At 35.9% G+C, this 20,050-nt stretch overlaps 1 protein-coding gene across 8 annotated transcripts in view; it reads right to left on the reverse strand.

Annotated features, from left to right (window-relative positions):
• Positions 1–7,556: 7,556 nt before the first annotated feature.
• Positions 7,557–20,050, reverse strand: part of LOC131039215 (uncharacterized) — a 178,865-nt gene continuing 166,371 nt past the window's right edge. For 7 of the 8 annotated variants that reach the window (XM_059212144.1, XM_059212140.1, XM_059212139.1 and 4 more), the window contains one exon: positions 7,557–8,346. In XM_059212144.1, coding sequence (XP_059068127.1) covers positions 8,191–8,346 — 156 coding nt within the window. In that variant the 3' untranslated portion in view covers positions 7,557–8,190. The remainder of the gene's footprint in view (positions 8,347–20,050) is intronic. The other variant, XM_059212146.1, reaches the window with a different exon arrangement.

Consider the following 20,050-nt stretch of genomic DNA (forward strand, 5'->3'; position numbering starts at 1 on the left):
TGCATCCAAAGAAGCTCTATGGTTAATAATATTATTTGAAGACTTGGGACTACCTCATTTCTCTTTGACATCACTTCATTCAAGATCAAATTGAAGAAAAAAAAAATTATCTTTTGTATTGTAAAGGTGAAGATCAATTTGCAAATATTCTCACCAAACCACTTTGTAGAGATAATTTTTTCTATCTTTTTAATAATCTTGGATTGCAACCCATTCAAGGGTTTGACGTAAATTCCTCAAGTAAATATTAAGGGATAGTGTTAGGAATTTATCTTTACTTGGTAAAGTTAATTTCCTTTTACTTGTGCTAGGAATCCCTACAAGTCCTTTTCCTTATTTGAGTTCTCACATGTGTGAGCATAACTCATTTTTTTAATTCCAAATATGTGGAATATTAGATTTCCTCCTTATGAGGATTGTGACACTTTGCACATGCATAGGATGTTAGATGGCATGCTTAGACTTGGGAGTTACATTTGCAACTCCACACTCACCTCTATATATTTGAGGTGTCTCTCTCACTTCTTCTATGGAAGCATTTCTATGCTAAGTCCACTCTCTCTTTCTCTCATTCTATTTTCTCAGGCTTTATGGCATCTTCATAATTATGAGGGTTTTTTATTTTCTTTTCACCCCTTACAAATCTTGTGTCTCTTCCTTGGGTTATGGTAGTGCTTTCTCTTGGTTTTTGGTTACTTTTCTTTATGGTAATATTTACCTTCAAAAAATTGCTCATTGATTAGTTTGTTTTTGGCACTTCATGTTATTTTTCCTTTCAAGAAGTCTACTGCAAGCAAAGTTTGCATACAACTTAGTGAATACAAGTTCAAGGACACCATTTCATATAATGTGGATTTCGTCCTAAAGGAATAGAATAACTCAAAGACATAGGGAAGATAAAAGGTATGTGGAAGTAGAGGATTTCATAAGATACATGGAAACAATGCATAATCAAGTCAAGGAACACTTGCCGACAATGAATAGTAAATATAAAGGTCAAGCAAGCATATAAAAAGAGGAGACATAAGAATGTTGTAAGTTGGGGATAAAGTTATGATAAATATCACAAAACAAGGATTTCCAATAGGTACATACAACAAGATGAAGATGAGGAAGTTTGGTCTATGTAAGATTTTCAGGAAGTTTGGTCTATGTAAGATTTTCAGGAAGTTTGATTTAGAGAACACTTATGACATTGATTTGCCAAAAGAATTAGGGATATAGTCTATATTCAACATTGTTGATTTGCAATAGTATCACAGAGGACAATCAAGAGATGACATCATATAAGTTTCCTTCAAGGAACAACTATCGCAACAACGACATGAGAAAATAGAGCATATTTTGGACAACAAATTTGGATGTAATACCAAAAATGGGGAGTACACAATACCTAGTTAAGTAGAAAGGAAGACAAATAGATGACTCATTAATTTCATAAGTTGAGATTGAATGCTTCAAATTTCCTATAGAACTAGAAAAGAACAAGACTCGCTTTGCAAACAACTTCAAGTTTCTAATGCAAGAGCATCCCAATAAATTTTACTACATTTCACTACATAACCTCAATTTGGCTCATGATAGAGAACCAAAGTTTTGTAACATCTCATTCATAACATATCTGGATTTCGATGATTATGGATCACTCTACATAAAGTTACCATCACCATAATTTCATAGTTAAAAACAGTCAACACTCAATTCACCAAGTGAAGATCACAAAACCTTTATGTACCTTGTGAGATCAAATTCAATAAATCATGAGGTGGTATCAGACAAGAGGTATCCTCAATTGGAACCGTAGAGAATTTTATTAACTCTTGTAGCTTCACCATTGGACTCAAATCGATCTACACATTTCATAGAACATTAAGCTTTGGATACCTTGCAATTGATGTGGATCATACCTAAAGCTTGGAGCTAATATATAAACATCTCAATAATTTATTTGAGAGGCAACAAGTTAGAAGAACATGTTTTTGAGTAGATAGTAGTAAATTTGTAGAGTGACAAAGTTGTTATTGTTTCACTTTTAATGTAAGCTTGTAATAAGCCTATGATGACCAATGAGCCAATTTTAATCTACACATGGTAGGCTAATGAGCATGTAGTCAATCTATTGTATTGAATCAATGATAATTTCCTTTCTATTCTATGATAATTATGCAACATTAACTCTGAGTTGCATGATTGGATGGCTTGATCTCCAGATCCTACATTTATGATGCTTTAGTCCATCGACTTTTTATCTTTTATTTAACCTATCATTATGAATGATGATTTCATATATCCATATACTTATAATCCTTCTCCATATTGAGAATAATCATAACTAAGCATGATATATGAAATAACATCGAATATAGTTGATGGCAATGATGTAAAGTTAGCTAGTAATTTTTCAACTCAAGATCAAGAGAAGAAAAATAAGAAGTAATGAGGTTTTGTTTCTAGCACAAACATAGGAGCTAACCTTTAAGATGCTAAGATGCCAAGATACTATTATTGTCTCTCAGTTCTCTTTCCCTTAGGAATTGATAACAATGTATGCCTCATTCAAAAAGGAGACAAATCGCTTTCTCTACTCCCACAAATGAGAAATAATTGAGGAAGATGCTCAAATTAAAAGTAGACATTACACTTTTTTCCTTAAATTGTTGTTGGGGGCATAATTCCTCTCATCTTATCAGAGGTACAAGGTAAACTTGAATATCGCTTACATGCTCATGTTGAATCTCTCTTATGTCCTCGTGTGGACTCTTGAATTTAGGTGTCAATATGGGAGGAATTCACAAAATGGAAAAATAATTGATTAACAAGGAGTTTCTACTAGGCCTTGACTCTATTATGACTAATATAGTGTTTAGGAAGATCTTCCCTAGTGCTAATGTACCTTGGTTGCTAAGAAATGGCATAGTAACGAGCACTTAGATACTTTTCATTCTAGACAAGCTAAGTTGGAAGCCAACTAACAAATGATTGTAAGGAAAGCCCTTTCTTTCCTCAAAGGCATCATACATATCAAGACCCCAAGCAAGGTGGACAAGAATTGTGCATAGGACTAATCTTATTAATGAAGTCTTCATCAAGTCAAAAACAAGGGTGAGATAGGTTTTACAAAATGTTTCCTCTAGAAACAAGATAAAATTGTTATGTAATCAACATAAGTTTTTGTCATGTAAGTTTAGGAGTCTTTGTTATCTAAATACAATTTAGGATAGGTTGCAAGCACCCTATGGCGTGTTCTTTTGTCTACAACACTTTAACATTTATGTTATTTTCTCCTTGATTTCAATATAAAAGAGAGTGGCCTCATGGCCAAAATTTACTAACCAAAATCAAAATCTGTAGGAGACAAATTTATGTTCTTCCTCAATTATCATGATATTATTTTGTGGCAAAGAAGCATTTGGCAACTAGCATTTAGCCATAAGACCCTTGTATGATAGCAACCCATTCATTAAAACAACTGTACAAAAATATTTGCATGTAGAATTTAATTGGTATGTGATAGAATACATGATACATTTCCCTCTTTCGTTCATTAAAAAATAGTTTGTTTTTTGAGTTACATTGCATCAAACTATATGAGAAACTAACAATGGATGTTTTAGGTCTCTTTTAACCCTTCATCAATGAAACTCCCAAAGCGAATGTATTTTTGTATTGTTTATATGTATAGCAATGTAAACATGATCAATGCTTTAACTGATGTCTAATACAACAAAGTTACAATGTATTCAAGAATTTAACCATACTCTCATCCCATGTCCATGGGTGTTGGCATAAGATGGTGCTATTGAATTATTCCAAAAATTTGATAGGACTTGAGCCTTACATAAATAGACTACTCCCTTGCAAAGTATCGTGAAAATTATCATATATTCATCATAGCAAACTCTACATATTATCATTGTAGTTAAATTGCTTTGAGCATCCAACATATCAAGCATAAGATATGCATAATTTTGTGAATGAACATGTTTAAAATAATTTAGCATGTAATATGTATAATTTTTTCAAAAACAATTAGTAGGAAGATTATGATATGCATTTGTATCGTCCATCTATGATATAATTGAGAACATTATCTAATTTAAGTGAGATGTTTGATCATTGACACATGCCACTATAGATGTTTAAAAAAAATCCATTAGGCAAATCACTTTTCACCTAACTCCACTTTAGTTTCAAAAGAAAGCAATTAAAAAATACATATGCACCTAACATTATACATAACTTTAATATTTACACAATGAAACATATACTAGACAACTATCTATATTATTTATATAGTACAATCCTACACATTAAAAATTGTGATCTATAACTCATGATAATTATTAGCAACAACAATTTAAGGCCAATCGCTAGGCCAATTTTTCTTTTCTTTTTTTAAATTTATGAAGTACGATGAAATCTAGAATTCGCATAGAATTATACCATGATTTGGTGTTGAGAGGACATCTAGAATTTGCAAATATCTATATTGTATTCAAAACATTCAACTTACTCCATCTTTAAGCTTGTATTTTCTCAACCCCGTGATTGTCTTTAGAATATTACTTGGAAAAATAACAATAATTCTTGTCTGTCTAGTTTCACATTGATTGACAAGATTCCAAGTCTAATTTTGTCTTCTCATTACAGATGATTTCAAATGTTGGTAGAATACAATGACGATACTAAATAATATTCAAACGTCTTAAATGCACCATTGAAGAAAAAAGTGAAAAAAGAGCACAAATTGTCTATGTGATCTATTAATTCTAGAAAAAGCTGTCTTAGTGTATCTAAAGATTTATCAACTCAATGCTCAAATGCCACATAAAAATATGCTTATTTTTGTGCTAGCATCTCATTCATGTCACTGGGTGCCCTTAATTATTGTATTTGACCACAAGGCTTCCATAGGTAATAATGGTTTGAAGGTTTTATAATGCAGTATTCAAAATAGTCAAATCCAACACCCTCGCACTAGGTGATAAACATGCCTTCCAGACATTTTCCATCATCTTGAGATACAATTCCAAATTTTATGTTCTTTGAAAATATTAGGTCTATTTTTACATTTTCATAATAGTAACACTCCGCAATAAATTTTTCTATTTAAAATGACAGACCATATCCAAGTAAACATCGACCAGCTTATTTAAATACTTTGAAATGGTTCTAGTGAAATGAACTGATGATGTATTCATTCCAAATCTGCTAGTTTCTAAATCAAGTTGGTAATGAAGGCAAATTGGAGGTTTGTAGCAGAATTCTAAGGCAATTAGAATTGTTTAAAGCAGAAACAATAAAAAAGGAAAGCAATAAGACTCTTATCTTTGAAGTGAGAAAAAATGAGCAATCAAGAGATACAAACAATCAACAGAATTTGGAAGAATCTATGAACTGAATAATGGGAAATAAAAAGATATCAGATTTAGACTACATACCCCAGGCACAAAAATATCACTCAATGCGAAAGTGGTTGCAAGGGGGGCCAACATGGGAGAGAGGGGGGTGTTAGAAACAATCCACATACCAAATCACAAAGGGATGAGTAGCTCAGTCGTATATCACTCCAATGGCAAATTCTCTAATTCTGGTTTCAATGAGCTAGTCCAAGGCATTGATGCTATCCTATCAACCATGGACTTTTATTTGTATGGCCTAACATACAATCCCCAGCATATTAAACTCTGCTACAAAATAAATCACTATCAATATGCTTAATAAGGTTAATAATCCACCAACAAACATGTGGCTTTTAAGGTAATACTTTCGACAACTTATTATATTTGGTACAACTTGTTATGTTCAAAGAGACAATTTTCTTCACAATTGCATGGATAGGAACCTTAAACAAAAACAACTATCTTGATATCAAGATAACTATTCGAAACAGTGCCAACAGTATAAGTTGCTACAAGAGCAAATAAAATCCCGCTTGGTCTGGTGGAATGAAGGGCCAAGCTTGAGAGCTAGAAGCCAGAAAAACATACTGAAGGAGCAAGAGGATGTTGAATGTGTGGCTAGACACCTCAAGTCCCTCCATGAGGATGAAGCAGCTGTAGTGCTGGAACATCTCTAGGTCTTGCTTTTTGTTTCTTCAAGATGACTATCATGCCTCTTAATAATGTTTTGTGTTAGCCTTTGGGCTGTGTTCCTTCCTTCTGCTTTGTCACCTAGGACTCTTGTTTCTTAGCTGCAACTTGGTTGTCTTTAGTCTGTACTTTGTTGTTTTCTTAGACTTTTACCGAATAGGGGAGGGGTCCTTCCAATCCTCTCTTTTGCCTTTAATTAAAATTTAGATAAAGAATTTATATAAAATCAGAGATTTTTTGACAGAAACATTATCTAACTGTACAAAATAGAATAGAACAATAAGTCGCTTAACAACAATCTAAATGAGTATCTTATGAAAACAATTTTGTTTTATGCTCTTTAAAAACCAATGTCCTTTACGAGACATTATGTTGATCATGGAATATTGCACCTCACTCTCACATATATGTATCACTAAAACTATGGTCACAAAAGTTTCCAGACAAGTTGACCAACTGATGGTTTGAATTTGCCTAACAACTAAAACATCACTACTGTTTAGTGTCCAGGGTACTAGCACTAATGGATGTTGAGCTATATGGTAGAACCCCATGTGTACCATATATACCTAAAGAAACCCATAAAGTTCATACCCTTATCTTGTCAAGCCAAAAAAGTCTTGTGACTGAAAAATCTGAGTGGGGCAACAAATCTAGAAAAGTTGATTAAGTATGCAGAACCGAAATTGATTGTAAATTGACAGACTCAAAAGAAAATGAAAGGGGAAGATTACTGCCATATTGGCCGGTACCAAGTAAATAACAAAGTCTCAGAAAAGAACTTTTTAATCATTTTGTAATAAATGCATTTAACTAACGATGTTAAAGACAATTTTATCTAATAATTTACCATATAACTTAAAGTTTCATCATAGAAACCTTCCTTTATCTACTGAAACATTATTGAGGAAATCCATAACTAAATTAAACATCATTTGTTAAATATTTTCCATTTTCCCATGCATGTCACACGATAGCAATGTTGTAGTTGAATCCTATGAAGCCCAATTTATATGAGACTGCTGGCCAACAGTAGTTGCATTGGGACTATCCTGCCAATTAGAAGTTCTCAAATAATAATAAAATAGAACTTGGATCTGTGCTCACCTAAGCATCTCATAGTATTTGGCATACAAGAGCACAAGAATAATTAATTGTGAGAATTGAGAAATTGAATTCAAAGCAACCAATCTTAAAGACAATTCACATTCTGATGGAATCAACAGTACAATTATGAGTGCATGACAATCTAGATCTGTCTCATTGATTTATACTCATCACTATAAGTTGAAAGAAAATAGAATTTGGATCTACGCTCACCTAAGAATCTCATGTATTTGGCATACAAGAGCACAAAAATAATTTGTTGTGGGAATTAAGAAAATGAATTCAAATCAGCCAATCTTAAAGACAATTCACGTTCTAATAGAAACAACAGAACAATTATGAGTGCATGACAATGTAGATATGTGACATATGTCTCTTTGATTTATAATCATCACTATACGTTGAAAGAAAATTGAATTTGGATCTATGCTCACCTAAGCATCTCATAGTATTTGGCATACAAGAGCACAAGAATATTTTATTGTGAGAATTAAGAAATTGAATTCAAACCATCCAATCTTACACATGATTCACATTCTCATAGAATCAGAAGTACAATTATGAGTGCACAACAACCCAGATCTCTCTTGTTGATTTATACTCATCATTATACAATAAGAACTTCATAGAATTAACATTACAATTATGAATACACAACAATCTAGATCTCTCTCATTGATTTATACTCATCCTTATACAATAAGAACTTTTCCCAAGAAGTGTTTTGGATGCAGATTTTAAAAATCTACAATTTGGTGGAGACATCTTTTCCTTTAACACTGCTATCATATCCTATTTTAAAGGAAAACTTTTTTTTTCAAAGATTCTCTAAGAAATCAAAGGCTTGATTATAGCCACATAACATTTTGAAGATGAAATTGCTTCTTCACGTGCAGAGATCATTTTGAGTTCAAAATTATGGGAAATGCAAGTTAACATGGACAGGCAATTTAAAGTCGGGTCTATCAATCACCACCTTTGCACTGAGCCCTCACACATTCTTTGAAATTGTACTTGAAATAAATTCATTGTAATCTAGGAACATCCAGAAATAACTGAGTGATATTTCACTTTGTTCACTGAATTTTATGTATCTCTCATATAGCTGCTTCAGATTCCGTGCAAAAGTAGCTTTAACTTCAAGCACCTGGAAGATTTAATAGTTCTATCATTTATGTTTAAGAACATAAATTACATAAATATGTGAAAAACGGAAACTTGCCCCACAAAGAGATATAAAAAGAAACTCTATTTTTAACATGAGTCCTAAATCTTAATAGAGATTAGGATTTTTAAAAGAAAGACGTACTGTAAAAATGCAAGCAAAGATTATGAATCAGACACATCTGAATGGTAATTCTAATAATAACAATGCTCTCAGCCTGAAAGATGATGTATTCTCCCAAGATTATAATACTATAGTTGAACTTGCTGTCAACAACAAAAACACCCGAATGAATACTTCAATGAAACTAAAAGAATAGAGCTTCACTTAGTTCCTTAAGGATTATCATGATTTACACCCTGCTCATTTTTTAGATAAAATGAGAAAGGTATGACATGATAGCTTTGTCATAGCTATGGACTAGAGCTACAGCCAATATATGCTAGAGAGTCCACCTTCCTTGGGTTATTAACTTTTAATTGAGATTGGCATCATGATTGATGAGTTATTTGTATAAAAAATTTCTAAGAAAAATAACATGGCCCTCATAAATTGGATGCAATATTAACCACCAAGAACGAATCACCCCAATTCCTCGAGGAGAAATGTTTTAGCCATCAGTTAATCTCTGAATGTAGAGAAAGGAACAAGTGAGGAAGAGAGAGTGCAGGGTGGGGGCGCAAGGGGAAGGGGAAAGCAGGGGTGGTGGACAGGGGATACAAAGCAGAGAAGAGAGAGCAGGTTCACTGTACCCTCTAGGTGCACACTATAGCTGATACATCACCCTCTATGCTATACATTACATCCATCTTAAAATAATATCCTCACAGATGCCTTCTAGTTGCTTGTATTAAAATATTATTGTAATAATTCATATATAATGGTCAATTTAGTCTTTAGGATAGACATTATGAATATTCTTTATTCTTTCAATTTATTAGTTGTAAGTCTTATCTTGTTAGTTGTCACTCTTATCCTATTTGGATAAAGCAATTTGTAATCTTATTTAAGGAGACTTCACTCCTTATTTAATATCAAATATCTTGGTAATTATTATGTGTTATATTTTTCATAATATGGTATCAGAGCCTAACTCAAGCTTCAAGATCAGTGAATGCATGTAGAAATACAGACTGCTGCAGGCAATGATGGCTTATATGCTTTTGATGCATAACGTGCCAAAGGAGCGTCATATAGAATAGTAAGGTACTATATAGAATTGTGTAGAATATTTTGTGTGAAGTTTCTACAAGGGAAAATCCTAGTGTTTGTATGAAAAATTGCAGATTTTCCTATTGAAAATCACGTACACTATTTCTATCAAAAATCACAGATTTTTTAGCCAAAAATGTGACTTCATTTTGTAGAATCATGAGTTTTTTAGAAAATGAAATTGCACAGCATTTTTTCCCTCTCAAAATCATGTTAGGGTTTTGACAAAATTTGCATTGTTTTTTTATATTAAAAATCGTCGCTGTAATAGGATTTTATTTTGGGTGATTTTGTTTCAAATTGTGAAGCTTTTTGTAGTGTCCATTTCTACTAAAAACCCTAATTTTTGCCCTAAATCACCATTAGCACCCTTTGAAAGAGTGCAACTCTTCATTATTTCTGCCCTTTGAAAGGGACACAACCTTTCACAATCAGATCTGCACTTCTGATTCCCAAATTATCCCCCCTCAAATGAGGTTCTCTTCTCCCTTTTATATCTCATGTTTGAGGGAGTCACAACTTTTCATTTTGTCTATTGACCATTCATTAATTAAATTTTAATAATATTTAATTATATTCTTTTATATTTTTATTTTAATTTTTAATATTTTAATTTTATTATTATTATTTATTATTAAATTCTATTTCAAAGTGGGGACATTACAGTCCGCCACACCCAAGATTGCTTGTCCTCAAGCAATGATCATGGAGTGTTCAAAATGACTCCCAATATGAAATGGTATTGGAAACACACATGCAATAAACATGCTGGAAACATATCAGGCATGAACCAAACACAGAGCATAGGCATGGACATATGCAAACTCGAAGCATACATACAAATACATGTATCGATAGATCCCTTCTTATTGACTAGAATGATTCATTGATTCGTGTTTACCCTACAGGATGGCAGGATCAAAGCTCTGATACCATTGTAATGTCCCTTTTTAGTAAAAAACCAAATTTTTGCCCTATATCACCATTAGCACCCTTTGAAAGAGTGCAACTCTTCATTATTTATGCCTTTTGAAAGAGACACAATCTTTCACAATCAGATCTGCACTTCTAGTTCCCAAATTATCCCCCCTCAAATGAGGTTCTCTTCTCCCTTTTATATCTCATGTTTAAGGGAGTCGCAACTTTTCATTTTATGTCTTTTGACCATTCATTAACTGAATTAAATTTTAATCATATTTAATTATATTTTTTTATATTTTAATTTTATTATTATTATTTATTATTAAATTCTATTTCAAAATGGGGACATTACACTTTTGGCTGCATCTAGAAGATTTTTTGGCAATTTTTTAATAAAAATTGAGATTTTCAAACCAATCGCGGGTTTTGCAATACCACTTAGGGCTTTCCCTAAAAATTACGGTATTTTTTAAGCCATTTTTGACCCATGTCTAGGGTTTCAATTCAAGATTTTGGAATTTTTTTAATAAGATCATGGGGTTTGTTGTGTGCCTATTTATTGGTTCTAAATATGCTAGAATTTCAGTTTCAAGATAACGGATTTTATTCCATTAGTGAGGACTTTTTATCCATATTTACAAATTGCAAGAGGGATACCTTCATTACCCAACATTATGTTGGAAGGAACCCAATGTTTCATAGGAAAAATTACAACACATGGAAGCAAAGCATGCTTGTGATCTTTGAGTACAGATGCCTCGATAAGATTGTCCTTCGTACTAACACTCAACCGGTAGTTGCAAGTAAAGACCAAGACAACTTTGATGAGCATGATCGAAAAGTTGTCATGCTAATAAAGCTATTGGTGACCGAGGGAATTCTTTTGGAGGTTCAAACAAACAAAACCTCTATAAAAAATTTGGAAGCACCTACGAGATTTGCACGAGACATCAGATAAAGGCAAGGCCGCCTTCTTGAAAAATATGCTTTTCTCAATCATGATGGATGAGAAGATGTCTTTGTAGGAGCAATCGATGAAGATCAAAAACATTTAAGATCAATTGTCAACCACGGGTCACAAGATGGAAGAAGAAGATATGGTGGTCATTTTGCTAAAAAGCTTATCATGAGCCTATGAACATTTTATTGAGAAACTCAACAGCACATCTACCAATGTTGACCTAAAGTTCGAAGAGCTGTGCAAAAATCTCTTACAGTAGGATAGATGGAAGAAACAGTTTGACAACAGTAGTGATACATAGAGTGTAGAACAAGCGTTTGCAGCCAAGGAGTAGGGCAAAGGCAAATAGCCTCAAAAGAAAGGACAAGGGAATAATGAAGAGATGTTGAAGAATCTAAAAAACATCACATGTCATTATTGTGGTAAAATGGGCCACATGAAAAAGCATTGTAGAAAGAGGTTGGTTGGAAAAAAATTCCAACCCAATATGGCCTCCATCAATGGCTCATGTTGTAGAGCATTTTGAGGCGTCATCCTTCTATGCTTTCAAGGCCAAATGACTAGAAAACCAATCAAAGTCTTCAGCATGGTACATCGATTTTGGAGCATTTAGACATTTCGCCAACAAGAAAGATTTGTTCATGGTGTACATGGCTTAATCAAATTGGGTTATCTTTGGTGGTGGTGAGTACATAGTTGTTGGCAGAGGAAATTCCAATATTCCAACAATGTTTTCCAGAATTCCGACTTACTATTTAGTATATAGATGATTCTCTTGTAAGATTTCAAGGTTTTCTTAGTTATCAAGAAATGGGAACTCATACTGAAACAAAAGACAAGGAGGGGTACCAAATCACCTTTCTTCATATATATCAGAGATAGGTACTTGGGGATGTGGGTGAAAAAAGTTTACAATAAGAAAATTTTAATTAGATAAGATAATTAATCAATGGCAATACAATTTTAAAAATGCAAAACACTTACAATCAAAAAACTAATATTTTATAGTGTAGAAATAGATGTCAATGGAAGCATAAGTTAACAATATTGGCATTTGATAATCATCAGGACATACACAATTTAAGTTCAGATGCAACACATTGATTACACATGAATAAGAACAAATTGTCAAGACTTGTGACTCAAGTACATACTACACATTGAAATACTAATGACTGCATGCAAAAAAAATAAAAACATAAATGTGTTTTATCTCATCTAATGCAGTGAGTTCAACTCCTATGTTAGCTATTCATCAATCTCCTAGTCCTCAATTAGGATGCTTTCCAAATATTTATCAATATCAAGTTTAGGATACTCTACAAGGAACCAAACTAGGATAAATCATTGACGCCATTTGACTCAACCACCTCATCCTCCATGAGAGTTGTGTCTCCATCATGTGTCACTTGGTTCCCCTTCTCTCAAGGGTCCAATTCTACCCTAGGTTTATACAAGAGATTAAAAATCATATATGAATGTAGACCATGTTCTTAACCTTCTTTGACCCTAGTCAGTTTGTATTCAAAGAATGGATGAAATGGTAAGTATTCCAATTCCTCTCACGGGATAAAGAACTAACTAGTTTTGAAAGTATTTGTACTAAAATTGATTGCAAGTCAAGTGCCTCACCTCCATTGTCCCACCAGCACTCTATTGGGTCCTCCTTAGCAATCATATCATAAAAGGCTTAGCAATTGAAAAATCACTTTGTCCACATGAAAACTTGTTCCACTAGGACTTGATAATGGACGCATCCTCTCACTAATAAATTGCTTTCATTGCAGCCCAAAACCCTTCCATTGCATTGCTATTCTTAGGGACCTCTTCTCGATGGCTTTTGTATAGTGCCATTCTAATGGTCAACTCCAATTTGAAACCAATTGTTTTTTAACACCCACAAAAATTACTGATTTCTATTATGCTGGCATTTCCTCAAACAGTTTTCTTTCTGTTGGTTTCTATCTGTTTTCAATGTCTTTTCAATAGGATTTGTTATAGAACAATGCAATATGCAATATGCAAATAGAAACTGTGCCATATAATTTTGCATCAATAACATCACAATAATAGATAGATGTATTTTGTCAAACATACATGGTGTCATTCCATAATAATGTTGCTCATATGATGTGGATACACGACAGCCCTAAGAAATTTGAACCCCTTATTCAAAGATTGCTACTATCACATACAACTACACTGCTGTAGCGTAACAATGACTAGCTGCAGGTGCATATTTTGTTCTAAATTATGAATCTGCTCCAAAAACTCTGCCCAACAGGTTTGAAATTGTTTCTAACAGCTGCACCTTTAATATAGAGTCACCGAAACACTCCCAGCTATAGCTCCTTGTCTCTAAACAGCCGCACCCATCCTTCAATACATACAGTCTGACCAAGAAATAGCATCCAATCTGCCCAGTCATGGTCCCATAACCCTCATGGACCTCAATGTTCCTTCCTTCACTCCCAAGCACCTTTAGTCAGCCAAGAGCAAATCGCTACCATCTTGTAGTCACACCTTATTAGTGAAATGTGGCATCACTCATAAATTCGCCCTTCACAAACATAAGGTTTTAAGATCCCAAAAATATCAATGGCTGGAACAAGGGAATTTTCTCAAAACAATCGTCTATCATGCCCCCTATTTCATCTTCATGAATTAGCAATAATCCCCCAGAAATTTATTATTGTTTCAATCTTCAATAAATTTGAAAAACCTTCAACTCAACACCAAGAAACCTGTAATGAAAATACTCTGAAAATCCTCTTTTACTGGAAACATTCAACTCACAGAAAATCTTTGTATGAAATTGCTCCAAAACTCCAGCATTCAGTACAACAGTAGATTTTGGATAAATCTATGAGCAAAACCTGTCCTGGACAAAGTAACTTTGAATGAGTCGGATACTATTAACCAGAGAGGATCTTTCACCACCATGATTAATCTTCTCCAAGACAGTTTTTATCCTCAAGAAAGCTGAGATGAACCAAGTTCAATCCCAAAGAAACACAAGGGTGTTACCATACAAAAATAGAATAAAATACACAATCCAAATGAGCTCACCAAACCTCCTTCTATACTTTTTCCCACCGAAATTTCTGGAAAACATATTTTAAACTGCAATTTTAATCAAATAACCCCTTTTCGGCTCCAAAAGACCTTTTATAAAAATAAAAATGATATTTGATATGCAAGGTCCTAATTTTAAGCATCCATGATTTAAAAAATTTTATCCCCTTTCTAATGAGCTATTATACTAAGGTACTTTTAAAATTATTTTGATAAAATTAAGAAACCTTCGTAAAATAATTAAACTGAAGCCAATAATCCACTCAAGTTGCAAAAACTGCCAAAAGCATTAGAATTAAAATCTAACCATATTGGAATGATACCGATGATCAATAATGAAAATCAGGGCCAACCGGGTGCTTACTATAAATAGACACTCTCTCCAAGAATCTTGGAGAACACACCAAAAGCCGGAATTAACTTCAAAAAGTGTCATAGTGGTCCTCTAGACCAACTGGGTTCATTGCCAACATTAAACATCCCCTCAAACAAAGGTTGATGGTAACTGAAAAAGCCAGTGCTAGCTAAAAAGCTAAAGTGACACAAAATGGGGGCATTACTTTGGATTTAAACCTGTAATGGTGACAATATTAGGGTTTCCACCGTTAGATGTATGAAAACCACTAACTTTTACTTAAAGACCAAAATTAGATAGATCTAATCCTAGGAGATCTGAATGCTGATCTAATTCCAAGGGTGTTGAATGTGCCCTCTTCTTTCCCTCGAGTTGAATTGATTTATTGAAGATGCTGAAATTAGGGTAAATGTGTCGGAATTGATGTAAAACTGCGTAAATAGTGAGCTACAGTCGTCGGATTGAGCCACGAACCTAGATCTGAGGAATGTAAGAGGATTTGGACTTATTCCCAGAAGGAGCTCCTGATTTGTCGAGACCGGTGTGACGGTTGCTCTCATCTTCCAAACTTTTAGCACACCAATGGGGGAATGATTCATCTCTGTAAACAAAACTTATCCTGAAGATCGCAGCTCCATACCTGCTTCCTACACACAGAAAGAAGGGGAAATACGTTGGAAATAGGGGTTTGCCTAAGTCAAACCCCGGTTTAGGAATTAACCTTGAATGAAATGTTGCAAATACTAAAATAAATGATGGAAGGATATACCTCAGATCTGCAATGATTGATAATGATGCTTTGCTTCTTGAATGTAATCACATATGTTGTATGAAATGACATGAACATTACAAAACCCTAATCACACACACATGTTTGCATATGAATGTTGTAACTTGCTCCACAATGATTGAATGAAGAATATGCAACCTTGAAGACCTCTAAAAATGCTTGATGATGAACACTTCAATGCTTTAGGTCGAATGCTTGGAGTCTTAGTCTAATGCCCCTACTAGTTAGAGATTACTGTCCTACAAAACAGATTGTTAGAATACAATATATAAACCATTTTTAATTTGCAATCTATCTTTGATACTTAATTAACATAATCATAATTTTCATCTAATAAAAAGGATATGAATGCCATACGAAAGTATGTCCTTAGGCGGCCGTGAAGCTCGCCTTCTTGGAACCCCTTGGTTCCAAGCCCTCGACGAAATCAAAGATGAGTTCGAATCCTGTCTTGGGTGTAACCCAAGCCATCCAAGGAAGACCCTTGTCTATTCCTTGCCTTGGGTGATACCTCCATCATCCAAGTCTTCAGAGGGGGCCGGCCAGATCTCTCTCTTCTCGGTTGAGTTTAATCAGCCAAGCCATACATATGCATATCAGTTTTTAGTATATATACTGCCCTAGGGATTATCATAATCCCTCCCTTAGACTAAGGGAGTTTCCTCCCTATAGCCTCCATCATGTGATTAGATTTATAATACATTTTTTGCATTTTTATTACTACTACTTTCCATTCCATAATTAACCTTTACATATTCCATAACATATATTCAGAAAATGTCCATTATCAAATATTCACCTTTACGTATATTCCTAACTGTTGATTGATATGTATTCATTAATGTTATCACAAAAGCTTGCACCCTTGCTGAGCTATCAACTCAGCAACCTTGTGAAACATGGAAACAACCCCGAAGTGTGGGACCTTGTGCAAGGGGGTTGAATCTCCAGAGAAGGCCGGCTTCCTTCTCACTCCAGGTGCAGGTGTTGAACCAACTCAACACTTCAAAGCTAATTCCTAAGCCTACCCTAAAAACTTGCAGAGGAAAAGAGAAGAGAGAAATTGCTTGAAAACAAAGGGAGGTGATGCACCAAGAAGAGATAGTTCCTCTACCTACAAAAATGACAGAAGTAATTACCTGAAACAACCTGAAGATGCACAACTTTCAATTGTATGAGTAACCCCAATGCATAGATGAAGGTTAGAATCCACTGAATGCCAAGAGGGGAGAAGAATTCCCACAAGTCACACTCAGAAAACCAATTAACACAGCATATATGAAGAGAAAGAGCCACAACATACACCTATGATGAAGGTAAAGAAGCATACACAACATATATAGGTTGAAAGAAGGCAAGAATAGTGTTCTTCAATTAATCATAAGGCCAAATGCCAATCTTACAGTTGCAGAAATGCAAAGATTACAAGTCTTCAAGAGAAGAGGAGAGCATAAGAAAACTCCAAGCAATAGGGAGAGAACCCCTTACAATGAGGCTTAACAGCCTTATATAGAAAAAATGGGTTACAATGGTGATCATGACCCCTGCATGTCAGTCTGGAGGTGCAGGAAAGTGCATGCACTTGACTTGTACATGCAAGCAACCTAGCCATCCCACAAAGAGCAATCTTGAGAAGGTGGATTGACTGACCTTCCAAAGTCAGGCATGACATAAGTCATCCAGCATGGCCCCATACCTCCCTTGATGGAAATCCTACCAAAAACATTAAATGCACCCCTGTGGCTCCACAAAAAAGTGCATAAGTCACCAAAACTGTTGGAGCATTTGAAGCTTTGAGTGTCAATCACACCATCCGGAAGTGTTGCAAGTCGGAAGTAGTTTGGAAAACTTCGGAGACCGGGGTCACCGTAGTTGGGGAACTTCGGAGATTGGGGTCTCCATAGTTGGGGAACTTCGGAGCCTGGGGGTTCCGGAGTTGGGCGAGGAACTTTGGAACCTGAGGGTTCCGGAGTTCCGGGGTAGAAGACTTAGGAACTTGGGGAACTTTGGAGGCCGGGGTCTCTGTAGTTGGGGAACTTCGGAGCCTGGGGGTTCTGGAGTTCTGGGGTAGAAGACTTAGGAACTTGGGGAACTTCGAAGACAGGTGTCTCTGTAGTTGGGGAACTTCGGAGGCCGGGTCTCCGTAGTTGGGGAACTTCGAAGCCTGGGGGTTCCAGAGTTGGGCAAGGATCTTCGAAACGTGGGGGTTCCGGAGTTCCGGGGTTGAAGACTAAGGAACTTCGGAACCTGGGGGTTTCGGAGTTCCAGGGTAGAAGACTTAAGAACTTGGGGAACTTAGGAGGCTTGGGTCTCCGTAGTTGGGGAACTACGGAGCTTGGGGGTTCTGGAGTTGGGCAAGGAAGTTCGGAACCTGGGGGTTTCGTTGTTCCGGGGTTGAAGACTAAGGAACTTCGGAACCTAGGGGTTCCGAGTTCCGAGGTAGAAAACTTAGGAACTTGGGGAACTTCGGAGACCGGTGCAGGAAAGAAAGAGGTTAAGGCAAAGAAACTTGGAACCTCGAGGTTCCGGAGTTTCAGGAAGAAAAAGAGAGGGCCAAGGAACTTCCGACAAGGCAATACTTCAAACCATGATTTCACTTCTTTTCTCCTTGATCAACTGGGCAGCGCTGGTCCATGGAACATATCTTTGATCGGTTCTCACTGATGGACCAAGGGTGTCATAAAATGACAACATTTTTGGCGATTTCTGCAGGATGCTTGCCTGCTAAGCATGAAGTCCCGAAGCCTTAAGCATCTATTGGGCACTGAGTCATGGAAGACCCAAACATGTGTGTACCATCATTTGGAGGAAAACTGAAAAATAGAGCATACACCCTCTTAAGGAGAATGCGGCATGTGCATAAGCGCTTATTAAAGCAAAACAAACTCTAGTCTAATATTTAAATAGTCATCAACACCCTCTTTAGAAGCAAGGCTTGAGATGAATCCCATTCACTGGGACTGGAAGAACTTCGCCATCAAGCTTGGAGAGATGAAATGCATTGGCCTCCTTGCAACTAGTGATGACATATGGACCACTCCAGATAGCATCAAATTTGGAGTGTCGCCCAGCTTCGGCTCTATCTGCATCCCACTTAAGAACTAGGTCTCCCTCCTTGAAGACCCTATTAGTAGCCTTTTTGTCAAAAACCTTCTTAACCTGCTCTTGATGAGTCTTAAGTGTATGCATAGCCTGACTTCTAACCTCCTCCAGCTCCATCAGCTCAGCTAGTCTTACTGTCATGGCATCATTCTCTATTAATTCCAGCTGATATGCTAGCTCAAGAGAGGGTAACTCTAGGGAAGTTGGGAGTCTTGCTTCTTTCCCATATACTAGCATGAAAGGGGAGTTGCCAATCACCCTCTTGGGTGTGATCCTGTCAATCCATAAGGCTGTCCTCAACTTAGTGTGCCATGCCCTCTGATTGTCTTCAATTGTCCTTTTAATTATCCTGATGAGGTTCTTGTTGGAAGATTCAGCTAAGCCATTACCCTGAGGGTAATAGTTGGATGATGTCTTCAAGTATACACCATGCTTAACTGCCCAAGAACTGATTTGGGTTCCAACAAATGCCCTGGCATTGTCTGATATGATGGTGGAGGGGATACCGAATCTTGTCACAATTCCCTCAAAGAATTCTAATACTGAGGCCTCAATAGCATCCCTCAATGCAACTGCCTCTATCCACCTAGTGAAGTAATCTGTTGCGGCCAAGATGCACTTATGGCCAGCACTAGAAGGTGGGTTTATCATGCCAATGAAGTCTAAACCCCATTGGGCGAATGGTTGATCTGCTTGGATGGGATGAAGAGGTAGGGCAGCTAGTCTTTGCTTCCCAGAGAAGAGAGCACATTTCTTGCAATTCCTCACCCATCTATGTGAGTCACTGAATAAGGATGGCCAGTAATAACCAGCCCTCATTATTTTGATAGCCGTAGTCCTTGCAGAGAAGTGCCCCCCTGAAGAGCCATCATGAAATTCCTCTAACAATCTCCTGACTTGATTTTGCTCGATACATCTTAGTAAGACTCCATTGGAGTCTTTTCAAAAAAGAGTGCCATTCACTAAGACATAGGGAATGGACTGCAACCTGAAATGTCTTCTTTTAGTCCGGTCCATATCTTGGGGGTATCTACCTTCCATTAAGAAGGTGGTCATGTCACTTACCCAACTGAATTGGGTGTTGTTATCAGTTGATTGATCCTCTTGTAACACAAGGGCGGCCTCTGAAGTAGTCTCAGAAGATAAGACAAGTTGTTCGCATAGGCCCCTGCCTCTTATAAGCTTGGTGATCTTGATGTTGATGTCATACTCCATGACCTTGGTTATCCACCCAGCCCTCTTCTCACTGATATCCTTGTTTAGAAGGAAA

This window comes from Cryptomeria japonica, chromosome 10 (genome assembly GCF_030272615.1).
Source record: "Cryptomeria japonica chromosome 10, Sugi_1.0, whole genome shotgun sequence".
Taxonomy (NCBI): Eukaryota; Viridiplantae; Streptophyta; class Pinopsida; order Cupressales; family Cupressaceae; genus Cryptomeria; species Cryptomeria japonica.